The sequence below is a fragment of the Arachis ipaensis genome, chromosome B6 (genome assembly GCF_059453495.1).
Source record: "Arachis ipaensis isolate K30076 ecotype BB chromosome B6, ASM5945349v1, whole genome shotgun sequence".
Lineage (NCBI taxonomy): Eukaryota > Viridiplantae > Streptophyta > Magnoliopsida > Fabales > Fabaceae > Arachis > Arachis ipaensis.
In genome coordinates, this window is record NC_142441.1 from 140,293,693 (window position 1) to 140,313,189 (window position 19,497).

The 19,497-nt window shown below is 32.3% G+C and overlaps 3 protein-coding genes across 4 annotated transcripts; all 3 read right to left on the bottom strand.

Annotated features, from left to right (window-relative positions):
* Positions 1-197: 197 nt before the first annotated feature.
* On the bottom strand, positions 198-1,185 carry LOC107647600 (uncharacterized). The gene is made up of 2 exons (XM_016351667.3): positions 977-1,185; positions 198-716 (listed from the first exon to the last, which is right to left on the bottom strand). The coding sequence occupies exons 1-2, from the start codon at positions 1,052-1,054 to the stop codon at positions 342-344; spliced, it is 453 nt and encodes a 150-aa protein (XP_016207153.1). The 5' UTR covers positions 1,055-1,185; the 3' UTR covers positions 198-341.
* A 9,776-nt stretch (positions 1,186-10,961) lies between these two features.
* On the bottom strand, positions 10,962-14,275 carry LOC107605301 (inactive LRR receptor-like serine/threonine-protein kinase BIR2). 2 transcript variants are annotated; one of them, XM_016307139.3, is made up of 2 exons: positions 12,287-14,275; positions 10,962-11,097 (listed from the first exon to the last, which is right to left on the bottom strand). In XM_016307139.3, exon 1 carries the CDS (start codon positions 14,096-14,098, stop codon positions 12,308-12,310), a length of 1,791 nt encoding a protein of 596 aa, XP_016162625.1. In that variant the 5' UTR covers positions 14,099-14,275; the 3' UTR covers positions 10,962-11,097; positions 12,287-12,307. The 2 variants fall into 2 exon arrangements, with proteins under 2 accessions (XP_016162625.1, XP_088347715.1); XM_088491589.1 differs by lacking the exon at positions 10,962-11,097 and adding an exon at positions 11,757-11,966.
* A 1,350-nt stretch (positions 14,276-15,625) lies between these two features.
* Positions 15,626-19,186, bottom strand: LOC107647599 (uncharacterized). The gene is made up of 8 exons (XM_088491593.1): positions 19,083-19,186; positions 18,803-18,972; positions 18,655-18,717; positions 18,523-18,542; positions 18,368-18,412; positions 17,778-17,839; positions 16,802-16,938; positions 15,626-16,696 (listed from the first exon to the last, which is right to left on the bottom strand). The coding sequence occupies exons 1-8, from the start codon at positions 19,168-19,170 to the stop codon at positions 16,520-16,522; spliced, it is 762 nt and encodes a 253-aa protein (XP_088347719.1). The 5' UTR covers positions 19,171-19,186; the 3' UTR covers positions 15,626-16,519.
* Positions 19,187-19,497: the final 311 nt, after the last annotated feature.

Here is a 19,497-nt window from a genome sequence, read left to right on the forward strand (position 1 = left end):
GGAGTTTATTACACACTAAAGTACTCAACGCGTTAGTATCTAGTTCCATCTCGATCCTTGTTCTAAATGTATGAACCTACATAAATCTATTATTGTTGACACGAGGAAAGATGAGTTTATCATTTCACAACAACAACAACCAATAGTTCAATACTTTTATAGCAGTAAGAACAGAATTCCCAACAAGAATTTCAGGAGAAATAAATAACTAGAAGCAAACAATAGACTGTTACATACATAAACACTTTAAGCATTTAAAAGAACAAAAAGAAAGCAAGAAAGTTTATTTGAGATGCAAAAGCTTGGAACTAATAAGGGGAAGTCCTTGCAGAGTTGTGTGATCATAGATGGCGATCACTTGCACTTCGTCCTTCCATTGCAGCAGCAGAGGGTGCAGTTTCTGCAGCTGTAAAGTAGCGGTCACTTTTTGTTTCAGCAAGAGCAGGAGGAGCCGGGCAAGGGTCGCTGATTTCTGGTGATCCCAATGTGCCAGCATTAGAGCGGTTGCTGATTCCTCCATCAAATGCTGGTGGAGCACCATCGTCCATACCACTCATGTCCATGGGATTGGACTTGTTAGCTTGGTGCTTTGATATTTCTTTCTCTGCTATCTCGCTTGCCTTCGCCACATGCCTGTCCATTTCTGCTTCGGCTTCTTTCGCAAGCCTCGCCTCGTGAGCTATATCCATTCTGGCTTTTGCAAGTTCTTTCTCTGCCTGCATCACAACAATTTAGTACATATTCAATGTTTCCAATCCTTATAAATCAAAAGTAGAATAACCATCCTATCTTTACACTAAAAATATATGTTTAACAATAGAGGGGGAAAGCCTTTGAAGAAAAAGAGTCTAAAGCATATAAATATAGTTTAGTTTCATTCAGTGAACACCTTGCTTTTAGAACAAAATTTGTTTTGTAATTTATGATAATGATGCAGTTAAAGAATGATTATAAATTACGTAATTAAAACATGTACCTTTTCTTCAGCCTTTAGTTCGGCCTTGGCCTTGCGCGATTCTTTTATATCTTGAATCTTTTCCTTTATAGCCTGCATTTTTGCCAATTGTTTTTTGTTTTACAATCTTACTTTTCTATTTCACAGTAAAAGCGTAACAGAAACTAGTTTTTATGCTCTCTGTATGTGAGGTATATATATATATATATACACAGAGAGAAATAATACTAGCTATATTATTAAAGGTTCTGATTTCTTCCATTTCTTTCTCATTGTTGTGGCTCCTTTCCAAAGCAAGTATCGCCTATAAACACGTTAGGACTATTTTGTGGATAATACCGAATTGAAATTAGAGCTATTTTGGTGGATCACACCACCTTGTGAATAATATAGTAAACGAACTTCAACTCAATGTTCATATTTAGAGAAAATGTTTCAAATCCTTTGATATCGGTAGTTTACCCGACACTTACTATATTATATCTATTATGCGAATTATTTACATGAAAATTAAGATGGTTAGAGTAATTTTTATTTAGAGATGATATTTAAATATCGTTAGATAATTTAACATATTTAATTAAATTATTTGACATATATTATATGCCCATATCTTAACTATTATTTTTATATGATAAAGAAAGATTATTTTAACCATTTTTATATATATTTATAGCAACGCAATGATAGAATATAAGAATACATTTTAAAAAAGTTCTATTAATAAATATATCTATTCTAACTTCTAAGTGCATATTTTTATTTTTGACAAGTAAAAAAAAATCTGTATTCATAAGTAAGTCTAAAGACACGTATTTATTGAAAAGAAACACAGATAAAATTCGATTAAAGATAAAGGCACTATATATTATGGATTAAGTAATAATTTGCAGTTATAAATAATTTTGGATGTATTCTATTTGTGTCCTATCCTTTGTAAAAAGTTTTAAAATGGTCTCTATCAAAAAAAAAAAAAGTATATTTGATGCATGGTCCATCTAGTGTACAGATGGGCATATACAGATTTTTGTCTTTTGTGGTTGAAAAGCGTGTCACTAAAAGTGTTATTTAAAGAGAAAGTATTACCCTTAATCGTTAACTTGGCTCTCATACCAATTTTTTACATTCGACTTTTCTTTTAATTTCTTTTTCGAAATTAATTCTTCATATTTTACTTCAAATAAGTTTATAATTTGTATAGATTCAATTGGTGGTGCTTTATTTAAATAATTTGCAAATTTATAATCTAAAGTATTGACCATTTCTACTATTTTTCTTGTATGATTATTTATTATTAGTCCTTGATTTATAATTCTGATTTTTATAGTTTTTCAATCTTGTTTTAGTTTATAATATTCTTTTTTGCATCGATTATTGTATATAAAATCTTTTATCTGTTTATCTTTTTCTTTAATATAATTTCTCAAATCCTCAAAAACTTCTTTTATTTCTACACTTTCTGTTGTTTCTAAATATTTTCTTAATTTTTCAACTTCATTCTCCATTTTTTCTTTCAACAGTCTTAATTCTTTTAAGTCATAATATGGTTTTCCAGGCATTTATAAATTTTTTAAGTTTAATTCCAATTTGTTTATATTTATTCTTATTTCTATCCTTTTTATTATAAGGTCATCAATTTCGATCTGAAGATTATTTAATTCCCTTTTATATTCCTTTATTTTACTTTTTAATTTTTCCGCCCTTTTTCTTTTTATTTTATTTTCTGGTTTTTCAATCTTTTTATGTTTCATTATTTATTTTAAAATTTCTGCAAACTCTATCATCGATTCATCACTATTTTCCAGAGATTCTATTAATTTTTCTAGCTCTTCAACTTCTCTTTTCAACTTGTCATAAATTATTTTTAGAGCTTCAAATGCCCTTTGATTTATTCCAGAAAACTGTAAATAATTTAAACGATTTTCTCTTTCAAAGAGCTCTTGTTTCTTGTCTTGATAAGTTACATATATTTCTTCTTTATTTATTGTCATAATTTAGTGTTTAGGGTTTCATTTAACTTTTCGGCCTTTTTTGTTAATTATTTTATTTCAGAATTTTCTTCTTTAATTTTTAACTTAAATAAACTTAAAGGGCTATTAATTTTAGATTCTCTTATTTGAAAATTCGATGAAATTAATTTTCCTGATGGTTCTTTTAATAATAGAACTGGGTTTTCAATAGCCTTATATTTTAGTATTTCTGTTTTTACAATTTTCTGAAATAATTCATCGACATAAATTCTTTCTCTGTTTTTAAATATTATACTATGATGACTATTTGTTAAAGCATAATTTATAGCATATGTAATTGAAAATGGTTCATCATCTTGTTCCATTAGATTCTTTCTGTGAAATTTATAAGCCAAACTTATAGATCTTCCAAGATTTTCAGTTGATAAAGGTATAGCATATCCAAGATGGGCATTAAATTTAACATTTACGTTTGCCAAGTTTCCATGAACAATTCCAATTATTTGATCTATTGGGTCATCAGTAATTCTTTTGTCACAAATTGCTAAGCTTATTGGTGAATTAATTCCTTTCATATATGTAGATTTGATTAAGACTTGTATAATACTAATATGAATCCATCCAATTTTAGATCTTTTTTGTTGATCCTTAATTTTCTCAATCTGTTTACTCAATTCTTCATCATTTATCAAAGCTATTTCAAGTTCTCCATTGGCGGATTTTATCTTTATAGGGGCTTCTAGTTGAATTTTTCCATAGTATATTATATTTTTTCTATTAAAAACTTCTTTTAAGAGATTTTTTGTTTATTAAAGTTTTCATTTGATTTGAGATTTAATTCTATTTTTAGAACAGCCTGTTTTTCATTATCTAATAAAGCAGTTAATCTATAATAATCAGATTCTTCTGTTAATTCTAAACTTTCTAAATAATTCATAATTTAAAGACTAAGATGAAGATGTACCTTTTTGGAGAAAAACTTCCTTTATTTAGTATATTTTACATAAGGTGTTTTTATCTCCAGAGGGGAGATTGTAGATGCTAACTCCAGAGGGGAGTTTAGAATTATTTTTTCCTAAGGGAATTCTTCTTCAAACTATAGAATCGCCTTGGCAGCTTCCTCCTTGCTCTCCTAGCATATGAGTACTCTTAGCCTCCTGCTTTCTATTGTCTGATGCTTCTACAATTGCCTAAGCAACCTATTTATAATAGTTGGGTTTGATGGACAATTCCCATCCTTACCCTTCTTATGACGTCATTGCTTACGTCATTGTTTGTTCTTTTACACCAGCTACATTGTTGGTGCTCTATGACCTAAGTGCTTACGTCACTATGCAATAATGTTGAGAGATGCTTCAGATGCACTGTCCTCCTCTTTTATCATGTGACCCTCAGATGCATTGTCTCCTTCCTTCATCATGTGAGTTGATTCCGTTTCATTATTGCTTTCTTCAGATATCTCTGAGGCACATAGCTGGCACTTGTGGTCTTCTCTGTCTTTTATTAAATAGCAGAGATTCCTCTTTATCCCTTCAGGGAGCTTTTCTAAAAGTCCAGATAAGTTGTAGAATGCTGATTCAAATTCCACCAAGAGTCTCATCTCTCTTTCTTCAATTTCATTTCTTTTACTGGACACAAGCAGAGTATTTCTACTTTTATAATTAATCCTTGTGTGAGATTCCTTCGTTATTTTTTGAGTTCTTTCAAAGACCCTTGCTAATGTGCTAGCTAACCTTCCTTCATGACTGTAAATCGTTAAATCTTGAATCTGATCAATTGGTTGAAAATTTCCTGGGAAGACGGACATGAATATTACTTGGTATGCTGGAACTAAGCATTCTTCTTCTTCATTAAAAATAGGTTGACTGTTTGTAAATTTTAGGGATATATCCCTTGGATTTACATTGTCAATCATATTTTTAAATCTCTTTACTGCATCAACGAATCCTGCAGGAAACTCACTAATAATTTTTAGATCATTAAAAATTAAAATTGTATCAATTAATCCATATTGGAAAAACTGATAGGTGTCAGATGGGGAAGCATCTGGGAATATAACCAGCTTTGTTAGCTGTTTTTTGGCAATAGGATAATATCCCAAAATTGCCCTTTTTTCTTCAGTCCAATTCAGGACTATGTTAAGGGTTTCTCTGAGATTTGATCTACAGACCCTTTTCTTTTCCTTGATTTCAGCCCTTGTAGGAATATTTCTTATTATCCCTGTTCTCTGGGTTTGAATTGGAGCTTTATCTGCTCTTTTTAAGGTTTGCTCTGGATGGAGAGCTTCATATTCCCTGAAGGATTCCTTTGCCTCTTCCAGTGTTAGAAACCCTCCTTTATGAATTATCCTTGATTGATGTGTGAATGGTGCTGCTTTTTCCCAAGCATCATATACTCCTTTCATGGGACCATTATAAATTACATAATATTTTTTTATCTTGGGTGGATTTTTTAATGATTTCAGCAATTGTTTTATTTTCTGAAATTTTTTCTTCACCTGATTTGTCCACCACGCTTAGCTAGCTGAACTCTGATGATTTTGCTTGTTGTGTTGATTTCATTGCTTCGATGGCCTTCTTGAGAGATTGGATTTGTGTCCTTATTTGTTGACAATGCTTGCATTTTTCGAGTTCTTGCTCATATTTTTGAATTTCTTGATCTAATGCGTTGTAGACAAACTCCATTCTCTTGTTAATGTATCTGCAATAACATTTTTGTTACCCTTAATATATTCAATTTTTATTGGATATTGTAACAAAAATAATTGTCATCTTACCAATCGTCCATGATTATAATCAACTTTTAAATTATATCGTATGAAACCTGTTAGGTAACTTGAATCTGTACTTAATGTAAATTCTCTGGGTAGTAAATCATTTTTTCATTTCTTAAGAGATTTAATTGTTGCTAGAGTTTCCTTTTCATGAGTGGTATATCTCTGTTCTATTGGAGTAAAAGTCCCTGAAATATACCTGCAAAATAATTCCTTTGGGAAATCTTTAGAATCTAGTGATTCTTTTTCTTGTTCCAAACTTTTTATAGCTTTCTTAGCTTTTAGACATCCTGACCAGGTTATGTCTGAAGCATCTGTTTCTACTATTAAGTAGTCATTTTCTTCTGGAATATAAAGTTCTGAAAGTTTTTCACATAATTCTTTAATCCTTTGAATTTGCATACTATCTTTTTCATCCCATTTCCATTCTTTTTTAGTACTTATTTTTGGAAATAAGCTTTTAGTGTATTCTGTTATATTCTTTAAAAATCCTTGATCAGAAATATAATTTATACACCCTAAAAATCTTTGTAATTGTTTTCTATCTTCTATTTTATTAGGAAATAAATTTACCTTTTCTAGGATATTTGGCTGAAGTTTTAGCTTTCCTTGAGTGGATAGAATTAATCCAAGAAACTCTATTTCTTGTTTTGCTATTCTTGCTTTCTTTTTGCTAAGAACTAATCCTTTTTCTTTACATCTTTCTAAAACTATTAATAATTTTTGAAGATGATCTTCTCTATCCTGTTTTGTAAAAATTAGTATATCATCAATGTACACTAAAACAAATTCATTTAACTATTTTAGATTTTCTTCCATAAATCTTTGATAAATACCTGGGGCTTGTTTTAATCCGAATGGTAATACATTCCATTCATAGAGCAACACACTTGATGATTCTTTTGTTGGGCAAGTAAAAGCAGTTAATTTCTTTGTTTCTTCGTCTAAACGAAGTTGCCAATATCCTGATTTTGCATCAAGAAATGAAAACCAAGTTGCTCCTTTGATTTTTTCTAAAATAGAATCTTTTCTTGGAAGTTTATGAGCATCACCAATAGTTGCTTCATTCATCTTCTTATAGTTAATAACCATTCTTCGTTTTCCCCTTTTAATCTCATTATTGTTTTCGACATAAAAGGCTGGAGCCGCATGAGGACTTTTACTTAATCTTATAATTCCTTTTTCCAAAAGATCTCTACATTCTAGTGAAAACTCTTCTCTATCTCTTGCGGAATAAGGAATTTTATTTGGAACATTTATCTCTTTTGTAGGATCTTTTAATTTAATACTTACTAATTCGTTATTTGTATTTTTAATATCTAAAGGATTTTCATCACAAATTTCATCCAAAAGTTCTTCTATCTTTATTTCAAGATTATTTTTTGGGATATTTATCTGAAAGTATAAATTTAAATAACATGTCTCTAATATAGAAAATATTTTAAATTTTAAGATCTTATCTATAGTAGTAGTCGGTATTTTTATACGTTTTGATTTTTGATTTATTGAAGAATCGTGTGGAGCTTTTAAAACTATATATGTTAATTCTTGAATGAATGGATGATATAGTTTTAAAAAATTATTTCCTATGATAAAATCCATTCCAGAATCTAACATATATATAGATGGAACAATGAACCTATAATTTTGAATAAAAATTTCAACCATCTCTGCTTTTTGGTCAATTTTATGTATTGATTTGTCAGCTATTCTAACTCTTAATGGTTTCTTTAATTTTTTCCAATCAAGTTTTGTATTTGAACTAGCAAAGCATTGTGTTGCTCCAGAATCTATGAAAGCATTTATAAACTTTTCTGTTATTTTTATAGTAATAAATGTAGCATTATTACTCAGTCTCTGAGTCTGTTTCCGAGACATATTCAAAAATATAGTCTAAGTTATCATCAGATTCCTCTAAAGGTTCCATGAAACAAGACTTAGTAATTTCTATTTGTTTAGTAAGATCCTTTTTATCCTTCTTTTTCGGACATTCATTTGCATATTATCCTTCTTCTTGGCAATACCAACATTTACAATTTTCTTTTTTATTCGGGCAATAGTTATTTCTTTGTCTTTTGTTTTTATTATTATTTTCCTATCTAAAATATCTCTTTTTTCTCCAGTTTGGATAATATTTTCTTTTTCTAAATTGATATTTTCTTTTTCTTTGAAAATTTTTATTAAGACCATATTTTTGAGGTATCTCTTCATTATCTTGACAGCAAATTCTAATTATATTTGCAAATCTTTTTTGAGTTGCTTCTTGCATACAACGTTCTTTTATTTCCTCTCTTATTGCAGAGGTTGCTCCACCAAAGTTATTTTCAATTGTTCCTCTATTTATTTCTCTTATAAATCTTCCCATTATAAATTCATTAACAGGATATGGAAGTTTTGTTATATACATACTAAGATAATGATTTTTATCTTCTTCTTTTAATTTGTAATAATGTATTCTATATTCACATATATAAGACTCCACATTACATAGATCATATATCTGAATATTAGCTAAATGGTTTTTTGCTTCTTGATATTCTTTATTATAAACTTCTTGTCTATGATCTATAATATTTTTTCCAAAAAATTCTTTATATAGAATCATCATTATATATAATATCTTATCATAAGCTGTAGTTTTTGTTGCTAATTCTTCTATTATTTGGTTTTCTATTGATGTCATATAATCTCTTATAGTTCCTTTAGTATGAAACCTATGTAATTCCAAATATCTCTTCCAGACAATTCACTAAGTTTTGGATTAGTAAAGGCTTCTAATAAAAAGGAATTCAACCAATTTTCGAAAATTTCTTTTTCGTTCTTTTTGCAGTCTAAATCGAGCATTCTTTCTCCTTCCATTTCCTGGATTTTAGGAACATATTTTGATGGTATTTTTGTATATTTTGAATCTTTATTTGTAAACCCTTTTTTAAAAGCATAATTATCAAAACCTGTTTCCATTTAAATTGAAATTGATTATCCTTAGATGTTCCAGCTTCATTTTTTACTTGTATTGGAATTGCTGGTTCTTCGTCACTTGAATAATCTAGAATGTGTTCTTCATTTTCTATATTTTCAGAATTTACTAATTCTTCTATTTGAAAACCATGTTCCATAATATTATTTTCTTGAGCCATTTTTAATTGTTTAAAAAGCATTGTAACTTCTTCTAATTTTTCTTCAATATTCATAATTTCAATGGTGGTTTTACTTTTAAGTCTGTTATGTTGATTATATTTTGGAATTTTTCTTCTTTGGGATTCTCTTTTTTCTTATTTCTTTGAAATTTTATGGATATTAATATTTCTTCAAGCATATCTACTATAGAATTTAATTGTGGGTTAAAAGTATGATAAAGATGTGGGGAATTATTTCCATGGTAGCATTTTTTAGAAGTTCCGTGTGAAAAATAAGTTTTTTCAGGTTTTTGAAGTCCTTCAATAAAACTTATAGTAAAATAAAGATTTAGAGAAAAATCGTTTTGTATTGATTTTAAGAATTCGGTGTCATTACAATTAACATTGGTTAAAATCATTAATTTTTGATCTATTAATTTTGATAATTTAATTATTTCTTCTCTTAAATCTTCTAATTTACTTTTTTCCATTAGGTGACGCTTTTCTTTGTAAAGAGTTACGGTTTTAAGTAAAAAGTATGGCTTTAGAATGTATGGTTTATATTTTGTCACGTAGCATATCTTTAAATTTTGATTTGTACCTTATATTTTACCTTAATGCATTTGTTTAAAATAATTTTGGATATATCTATTCATCATCTGAAATAATAAACAATAACTAAAAAATATGGCAGGCGTACCCACGAACTAAAGATGGCCAACCTCCCCTCTCCAAAGAAACCACAATTACATTGAAACACCAAGAAATAAAAGAGAAGAAAAAAAAAGAGCGCTAGGGTTGACTTTCCTATTAAGTTAGGTTATAAGAGTTGGCAAAGTATTTGATTGAACTCTGGTATGGACTATGGAGTTCCATTCAATGGAGTTGCTAGGAAGAATATTTATATATTTATTCCGTCTTTTTATTTTATATTTACTCATTGTCAATAATTATTTTTTATATTTTTAAAACACACCGAAACTTTAGAAGAGTCAAAATATCATAGAGCCATCGCCCAGTCCCAGTAATTACAAGAAGGTGCCTATGAATTGAGAGAAAAAAAATTATTATTTGTACATTAAAATTAGCCACTAAAATCAGCCATTATATAATTATGTATAAATTTATGTGTTATTTAAATTATTTTTAATATATATTTTATATTTTAATATGTATTTTATATTAATGACTGATTTTAATGTATATGTAGAATATGATTGTTATAATTGATAAATAATAGTCTCAAATTTCATATATAATGGTAACTGGTAAGGGTAAGACACTTACACTCTTTCCGGTGATGCGGCATTGTGCTGCATCCCTACACAGTTCGTTATCAAAGTCAAATCCCCAATCTATGTTTCATGACTGAGAGTTTAAATTGATTAATTGCATTCTTGTTAATAATTACTTCCGGGCGATTTTTCCAACAAGATGATTAAAGTTTGCTTGTGTTAAGGTGCTTGGTCATTCTTCTTTTTTTATTTTCCTCCAATTTCTTCCATTAGAAAGTTACTAATTTCTATCTCCTGGACATGTTCCTGTTGATTCCCAGGTTGAATTTGCCCAACAAAAAATAAAATAAAGCAACCTTATTTTTCTTTCTATTAATTTTTGCGTGCATATAACCTACTGAATTCTATTTTTATTTATGATTTTTTCTTCTTATCCTTTTCTAAGCACGTGATTGCACTTTTGCTGCCAGTAAAATCGTAGTAGTGGCGGCTATAAATAACACAATCTTATTCGGGAGTTAAATCTCAATTTTGCCCCTAAAATTTAGCCCGATACTCAGAATGACCTTCACAATTTCGTTGGCCCCATTTAGAACTTTCAAATTTGTAATTTGTGACTCCAACTTGCCCCTGCGATTATCTCCGTTACCAGAATGCTGATTTGATGCAATTGCATGACACGGTAGACACTACTTAAATGACGGCGCATCAGTTTTTTTTTGTTAAAACTCTCTTTCTTTTCACTACGACGATCATAAGTTGCCGAACATCAAGAAAACCCTTACACTACGTGGTTTCCAAAGGGTTTGCGCGCAAAACCAATGCGCCGTTGTTTAAGTAGTGTCCACCATGTCATGCAATTGCGCTAGATCAGCATTCCGGTGACGGAGATAATCGCAGGGGCAAGCTGAAGCCACAATTATAAAGTTGGGGGTTCTAATTAGGGCCAACGAAATTGTGGGAGTCATTCTGAGCATCAGGCCAAATTTCAAGAGCCAAATTGAGATTTAACTCCCCACTCAGTTCCTCCGGAATATCACTCCAGTAACTGCACAATCAATGTAATTCATGATTTCATTCTTTGTGCCAACAAAATTATACTTAAATATTTAAAACGGTAAAAATTTGAAAATCGATTTAATTGAGTAATTAATTAATTTATTTTATTTAAATAAAAAAAAGTCATCCAAAGTATCTAAATTAGGGCTGACAATGGTTAGGATAGGATAGGGTTTGGACACTACTCTAACCCTACCTGCGAGTTGAAAACTTTTTTAAAACTCTACCCTATCCTATCCGCAAGATAAGAATCTCTTAACTCTAACTCTACCAGCACCCTAAAGTTTTAAACCCTACCCTACCTGATCCTATTTACAGAAAAATAAAAAATTTCCAAACAAATATAAAATTCAATCAATTTAGTCCCTAAACTTTTCAAATTTTAATCACGCTAGCTCCTGCACTGATTTTCTTCATAGAGTCAATTGAAAAGTTTAGGGACTAAATTGAAACAATTGAAACTTTAAAGACTAAATTGATGTTTGAGTATAACGGACTAACTTGAGTATTTTCTCGTTTGACCTATATATTGCAATCGTGTATTTTCATTTTTGATCCAGAGGAACTACATTTGAGCACTTTGGTCTCTAACTATAAACCTAACATGGACTCAAAATGATTGTAAGGATATGAATCCACTTAGATTGAATGTAATTAAATTACTGATATTTGTTGAAAGAAAAGAATACCAGGTTTGTCTCTTTTCTATAAAAATACTCAACATAAAAATGATAAAATATCATTTGTTTCTTTCCAGGATGGCTCAGCAAATGTCAATACGTAACAGAACTCAACATGAATATGAATATGAATATGAATACATGATTTTCGCCATTGAAGCTAAGCTTCCTAGTGACTCTGCAATTTAGGAGACTCCGGATAAGAAGAGTAGGTTGCGAAACATATCAAAGATGCTCCAATTAACCAAGTAGAGTTCCATTTCCGTCTATATATCTCTATATATGCATCTCCAGACCTCACAAGAGTGTCTACTTCCGATGATTCATATATTTTTATTAATAGGTGATTCAAATTTTGAAGCATACAAAATATCTTGGGAGTTACTTTACAATTTGTTCATTACAACAAACAGATATTTCATTCAAGAAGCCCAAGAAGCTAAAGCAAGCAGAAAAATAGTTGACTGTATCATATTATACAAGGATAATAAAAACTACCTGAAAATACGTGTGCCGCAGCTAACCCCTCTCATTTCCGGGTTTACCAAAGATCAATGGAAATTCATCATCATATTCAGAGAAACTGTGATCTTTTGCCATACTCTTCAAGGAATTATAAACCTCGAACATAGACAACCTCTCCTTAGGGTGAGGAACTACACAACTAGACGCTATTTTCATGAACTTGAGTATCTCCTCGTCATGTCCCCTTCCAAATATAGCTTTATCAATGCAATCCTTTGCTCTACCTGAACTAGAAAGCTTGTTCACCCAATCCACCAAATTACCCTTAAATTCTTCCTCTACATTGTTGACATCGAGAGGTTTTCGACCGGTCGCCAACTCCAGAAGCACAATTCCAAAACCATAAACATCCCCTTTTAAAGAAGCAACCATTGTACTCGGATACTCCGGCGCAACGTAGCCAAGTTCTCCCAGATCCCCATTAACAAAACTACTCTCATTAGTATCAGATGTCAACAGCCTGGCAAGCCCAAAGTCCATTATCCGCGCATCAAAATCTTCATCGACAAGAATCACATTGGAGCAGATATTCTGCTGTATAATTGGAGGATGACACCCGTGGTGTAGCCATGCGAGGCCCCTTGCTGCGCCCAATCCAATTCTGAACCTCATCTCCCAATCCAACACACCACGATTCTTATGCAACAAGCTATAGAGAGTCCCATTTGACATGTGCTTATAAACCAAAAGCTTCTCATCTTCCACCACACAGAAACCCAACAGGGGAGCCAAATTCGGGTGCCTAACCTCGCCTAACCTATTCATCTCCATCCGAAACTGCTTCTCCCCAATCTTACACTTACTAAGCCGCTTCACCGCGAGCGTGGACCCATCACGAAGATCCGCCTTATAAGTAGTCCCCGTCCTCGTCGCCATAAGAACATTCTCAGCACTAAAGTTATTAGTTGCAGCCATCAAATCCCCTAACTTAACCTTCACAATAGGCTTCTGAAACAGAGTAACCTGAACAAGCTTGTGACCCCTCAAACTCAAAGCCCAATTATCACCACCATCGGTAGTGCTTCCAATCCCATACCCTCTCTTATCCCTACTCGATCCCAAATGGTACCACCACCACAACCCAAAAGCTAACAACAACGAAACCGCAGCACCAAACACCCCAGCAGCAATAATAATGGCAAGATTCTTCTTGCTCAATCCACCACACTTGGAACACAGCCCACTATTCCCATCAAAGGCTTCCTTCCCAAACCGCAAAAGAGAGCCAGGGATCGCGCCGGTGAGATGATTGTTAGCAACCGAGAACTTATTCAGCCTCACCAAGCTCCCAATTTCAGCGGGAATTGGACCCGAAAGGTCGTTATCGGATATCTCTAACTCGTTCAAGTAAGAACAATTCTCTAACGCAGCCGGAATAGGACCAGAAAGATCGTTGCTAGAAAGGTCCAGTGTGACCAAATACGGCAACCAATCACAGATCTTGGGAGGAATCGAACCTGAGAGCGAGTTGGATCCAAGTACGAGCTTCTGAAGATTCTTACTGCAGTACTTGATGGACTCCGGAATCTTACCGGATAGATTCATCCCACTAAGATCAAGACCAATAATACGATTCTCCTGCGGGTTCCAGCATGACACACCTTCGTAGTTGCAGACGAAACCGGCTGTCTTGTTTTCCAAATTCCACTTGGCGAGTCTCTGTTGAGGGTCACTCAAAGAGTCCTTGAAGCCTTTCAGGCAACTCACGTCGTCTTCAACCTGCGAACAACCACAAACCAAGAAGCTCGTCAACAAGAGTAGCAAGAAGCAGTTCTTCAGATCCATTGAAACCTTAGTTTTTTTTTTTTTTTTGGTGGTGTGAAAACTAAGGGAAGGGAAAGTCAGGGAGACCGAGATGCCATTAGCTTTTTGCGACGCGTTTGGTGGCAAAGGAAAAGTAAGAGGAAATAACAAAAAGAAAGGAGGAGAGAGTGGTTTAGTTTTAGAGCAGAAAGTGCGGATGGGAATGGGATGGGACTGTTTGTTTTCAACGTTTTGCTCTTTTTCTTTTCTGATTTTTTGGATTAGGAATAGTAACTGACAAGGATATCTAACAAACAGCTTATTTTGACTCCAATTGTTTAATTGGAGAGTGTGTTTGACCCGCTTCGTTTATTCTGCTCCGCTCACCATGAATTGGTTAGTATTTATTGGACACTCTCGTTGTTTTGTTCCTCAAGCTAGTTCTGCCCATAACTGGGGTCAGTCTTGTGCATTGGAAAGGAACAAAGAAACAATTTTCTTCATTCCAAGAATAATTAATTAATTACTCATTATATCATTATTATTATATCTTATAGACTAAACCACAAAAAATAATAATGAAAGATTGATTTGTTGACAAAAGTATATTATAAAAGATCATAACATCTCATATGTTCATAATTAATTAGTTCTGTTTGTCAAAAATAGTCAATAGACGATTGCTCCAATAGACTATAGAGAGAGAAATGTTAACATGGCCATGAAGGTTGAGAAGAAGATTAAAGATGAAATCAAAGCTATAAGAGTATGACTTGTGTACATGGTTATTTTTGTCAAACAGATCTAATCATTTGTGGGCATATGAGGAGTTATGATCTTTTATGGTTATTTTTATCAACGAATCAATCTTTTATGGTTACTTTTGGTGGTTTAGTCTATCTTTATGATACATAAGATTCTACTAGACACATGTAGATATAGGTCGAGTCTGGGTAAACAACTTAATTAAGTTACTTTTGAAGAAATAGTTTAAACAATAAATGCTTATATTAAAAATAGTTTATTAACAAGTTATTTTTTTTGGGACTTATTAATAAGTTATTTTGTGTTTGATTTTTTAGTTCTAAAAGTGCTTATTTTAAGAGAAAAGTGATAAAAAGCTTTTTATTACGAGAGAAGTCATTTTTTTTAACTTCTCCTTAAGCACCAAAATAGCTTTTTAGAAAGTTACAATTTTGTTTTGAAAATTGTACCAGATATTAATACTACACATTTTCATAAGCTAAAAGTTAAAAAAAAGTCACTTATGAACCTATCCAAACAGGCCTGTAGTCCATTATGATACAAGTCGTCTTATTTATCTCTAATACGATATGATATTATTAAAAGAAAATATAAATTGTTAAATCTGACATTTTTTATCAAATTAATACTGTCTTTTGCAATTCTTTGTCATTTTATATTATTTTTATTTGAATCTTTTCAATACATTTTTCATAATTTGGTCTGTAATTTAATTCTGAAAACAAAACGAATAACATTTTATACTTAAGAACTTCTATACATAGGAGTCTTAGCTCTAATGCTACAAGTCTAAAACAACTGGCTAACAACAAACGAATACCCGAGTACTGCTATAAAATTGCAGATTCTATATTATAGTTCCCTAGCAAATGCAATCAACAGAGAAACAATATAAAACGGAACCATCAGAATAATGTGTTCTAAAATTTTCTTTCGCATATGTGTACAAGAAACGGAAAAAGAAAATGGGAAAAAGGGGAAAGAAAAAAAGGAAGTACTTCATTTGGCTTAGTCACAACGCAAGGTTCAATTTTACCAAGTGCAACGCAAACAAAGTTCAGCATGATTGCATTTGCAGCGGGATGATAACACTTCCAGGTGTTTGGTCAAGAATTAGAAAACCTAAAAGACATCACTTATCCTCATCTGGCAGAAGAAGTGCACTAATAGCTTCCAAATTGTCCATATGGCAACTAGGACAAATGCATCTTCTTTGAAGTTCCTCGACAAGTGTGTTGTATGTAGCTTCTAAGGTTGAAGTCTGCTTGTGTTCAATTAAGGACACAAGAATTTGTTCTATTGGAATATTATATCACCATGAATAATAATACTGAGATCACAACAACCAGCACATTGTATTGAATAAATTAGGGGCAGATGAGGTAGAAAGAACTGAACATACTACTCTGTTCTAATAAATTTACTAAATTTGATTCTATTTTATTTCTCTTCTTACTTTTCTTTTTTATTTTTTATTTTTGGGAGAAATTTACAAAACGTAAAAGAATCTAGATGGGGAAAATCTCAATTTCTAGCTAATACCCTTCATAGTTTCTCTGGTTCAATTCAACATGACATATTCAAACTATAGCTAATAAGAGTAGAGAAGGCCGATCAGTGAAAGAGAATTTATATGATTAACCATAAACCATAAACCACAAACCATAACCATTAATCTGACAGATGGCGCATACATCTTCAACGGAATTTATATAGTATGTACTGTGTAACCTGCGCAGCAGAGAGTAAAAAAGCAACTATATGACTTGAATATTCATAAGGATATATGGTTAGATCCTGCAATGCTCTTGTTTCTGTGACTATCGTGTTCAATAAAGACACCTTTGTTTCACAATCAAGCAGTTCCTGCTGAACCTGCACGTTGTACTTACCTTAAGAAACCGTGAAATAGCAGTAAATAAAGACATGATATTGATAAGGAAGGAACCTGGATTTTCCAACAGGTGATTCTCAACTTACTTTCTCATGAGTTTCGATTTCTGCTCGGTATTCCTCATCCTCTTTAGTTGTTTGAGATAGTATATCCGAAAGCATACTTTCAAGAGCAACAATTTCATCATCATTCTCATTCTCTTTCATATTCACTTGTGGTGCATCTAAAACGAAGTAAATGCAGCCTCAGTTTCTAGACACACGCATTTGAATTAGACCGTTTGTACATCAATATACTCCATATTGAGTAACCATTCCAAACATATTTCCAATAATCATTTCAGCAAGTTCTGATACACAGATAGTAGATTGATTTGGTAATGAAACTGAGGGAAACTGAAAGTAAAAATAAACGACCTAGTAAGTTAATATGAATAAAAACGCAAGTAGGTAATTATCAGGATGAATAAGCTTGAGCCTCTTGACGAAATTCCCCTCCCTAGACCAAGTACAGATTGTTCATTGCCACATTAGTACCTTTCTGTTCCTTTACATCTAAACAATGACCCTCCCCCCCCCCCCCCCCCAAACCCCCAAAAAAAAAAAAAAACAAATTGCGCTCACCATGATTGTTTTTATCTCACTTGCATCCAAAACCCTGCTTGCTACTAATAGGTTGCTTTCTCTCCAGCTTGCTTCCAATGGTTACCTATTCCTCACTCGCAACTATCCCTTCTTTAGGCCTGATATCGTCTCCCAGCGTAATCCTCTACCCCCTCCCAATTCTTACTTTTGTACAGCCAGTCAGCCACATGTGAAGTGTGTGCGTAGAAGAGATGTGTTAATACTAAATTATTAGTAAATGAAATTAGTGGTTGAGGTATTGAAATCAACGACGGAAAAGACTATTTAATCATGGGTAGACAAATTTATTCAGTTTGCCAGAAGGAATGGAAACAGTATAAGTAATCTCTTTTCTTTCATAAAAGTTATCACCTAATTCTTCTCATCTCCTATATAGGCCAACAGTTATCAACTCTAGCAGTTAAAAGAATCATTGAACCTGTATAAGCTTCACAATCTACTGCTTCAATATCACAATTAATGATGCTCTCATGAAATCTCCTGCATTTGATATAAGTGACTGGATGTAAGAGACATAGCTGGGACTTTTCAGATCAAAGATTGACTCATGTCTTATTGAGTTTTTGATCCGGCAAAATTCAATATATTCTTAACCATGCATCTGAAGGTATTATTGTTATTATTTGGAAATGTGGGGGGTGCCTAAGAGGAATTTGATGCCTTTTTGGCATTTAAGGAAAAATATTTGTGTCGCAGATACATGCACCCATTTTGTTATAGATACTAAATGGCCAAAGGATTGGACAACTGTTATAATGTTATGAGCATACAATAATTCACAATATAATCTTATTTCAAAATTTATAAGAGCTAATAACACTTATAACCATATCATATATTTCACAAGCAACGTCACCAAAGATCAGCAGCATTAAGGTCAGAAGGTAGTCAAAAATTCTAGCAAACATTTTGAAGGACACAGAATGGAACAAAATCACTAGGATACATTTTCCCCAACTCCCATAATGATTTTAACTGATGCATAATAGTTTCATCATCCAGACAGACCTTATCTTGGCATTCAGATCAAGCATGCTGTGGATGAATTGCTCACTGCACAATCAGGTAAGAGAACAAGCCTGAAAAACTTGTAAACCTATCAAATCAACCTTTCCATTTCCAAAATGATTGAAATGAGTAGTGAAGCATGACAAATTCCTTACCGTAAAGCTGCTTCTTCCATCTTCCATAACAGAAGGCACAATTTCCAGAAGACATGGATTCAATTCAATTCAATGAGATTAACCTTAGACACAAGAACACGTAACATGAACAATAGATTAAGTTCTAAGTACCTTGAGAGTTTCCACTTCAGATCTCAGAGCAGAGATTTCATATTGAATTCGAGATATCCTTGCCTATCATCACAATTTCGAGTTCAATTTACAAATATAACGACAAATCCCACCAAAAGCGACAATAAAACACGGAGAAGTAACTAACCTCGAGCGTTTGAGCTGAAGCTTCACTCATGGAAAATTGAACTTCAAAACCTATAATCTCCTGCTCAGTGAGTTCTTTGCATCGCTTAGCATCTTCAAGCTCCACGTTAACAACGCTCAAATCAGAAGTGAGCTTCTCGATTTGCTTTCTCAGAGTAACTACCCTTCGTTCTTCACCATTCAATTAACGGAAAGATTCAAATGATAAATGTTGTTCGGCACTCGTTCAGGAGAAGCGTCTCGGGAAACAAACAAGGAAAGTAGAAATGGAAGCGAGATACCTCCTTGAGATTTCTCGGAGGCAAAATTGCGGATGAGGCTCAAGAGTTGCTTCTGTGGATGATCCCTTTCCGTTCCCGCCATGGACATTGCTTTTCTTCGGTAAGTTTTCTAACCCTTATGCTAGATATGAAAATTTCAAACTTCTTATATGCGCTAGCGGATTTTAAATTAATCTTTTTAATTAATTTATTAGGACTAACAATGGGCAGCATCAAAGTAAGTTTTGGACTCTACCAAACTCTTTATTTTTTTTTTTTAAATTTAACCATATTTTATCTTAATTATATCTGTATTTTAAAATTCTAAAATCCTATTCTATCATCTCTACCATGCCCACACAAAAAATAATTTTTTAAACAAATATAAAATTTAGTCACTTTACATTTTATTCAAATTAATAAAATAAAAATTAAA

Excerpts from the sequence above, each read along its gene's own strand:
- LOC107605301 (XM_016307139.3), bottom strand. The coding sequence starts at position 14,098 with ATGGATCTGAAGAACTGCTTCTTGCTACTCTTGTTGACGAGCTTCTTG.
- LOC107647599 (XM_088491593.1), bottom strand. The coding sequence starts at position 19,170 with ATGTCCATGGCGGGAACGGAAAGGGATCATCCACAGAAGCAACTCTTG. Across the intron at positions 18,543-18,654 it reads CTGAAGTGGAAACTCTCAAG|ATGGAAGAAGCAGCTTTACG; the intron begins GTACTTAGAACT and ends CTGTTATGGAAG. Across the intron at positions 17,840-18,367 it reads GATCTGAATGCCAAGATAAG|GAGATTTCATGAGAGCATCA; the intron begins GTCTGTCTGGAT and ends TATCAAATGCAG.
- LOC107647600 (XM_016351667.3), bottom strand. The coding sequence starts at position 1,054 with ATGCAGGCTATAAAGGAAAAGATTCAAGATATAAAAGAATCGCGCAAG. Across the intron at positions 717-976 it reads AACTAAAGGCTGAAGAAAAG|GCAGAGAAAGAACTTGCAAA; the intron begins GTACATGTTTTA and ends GTTGTGATGCAG.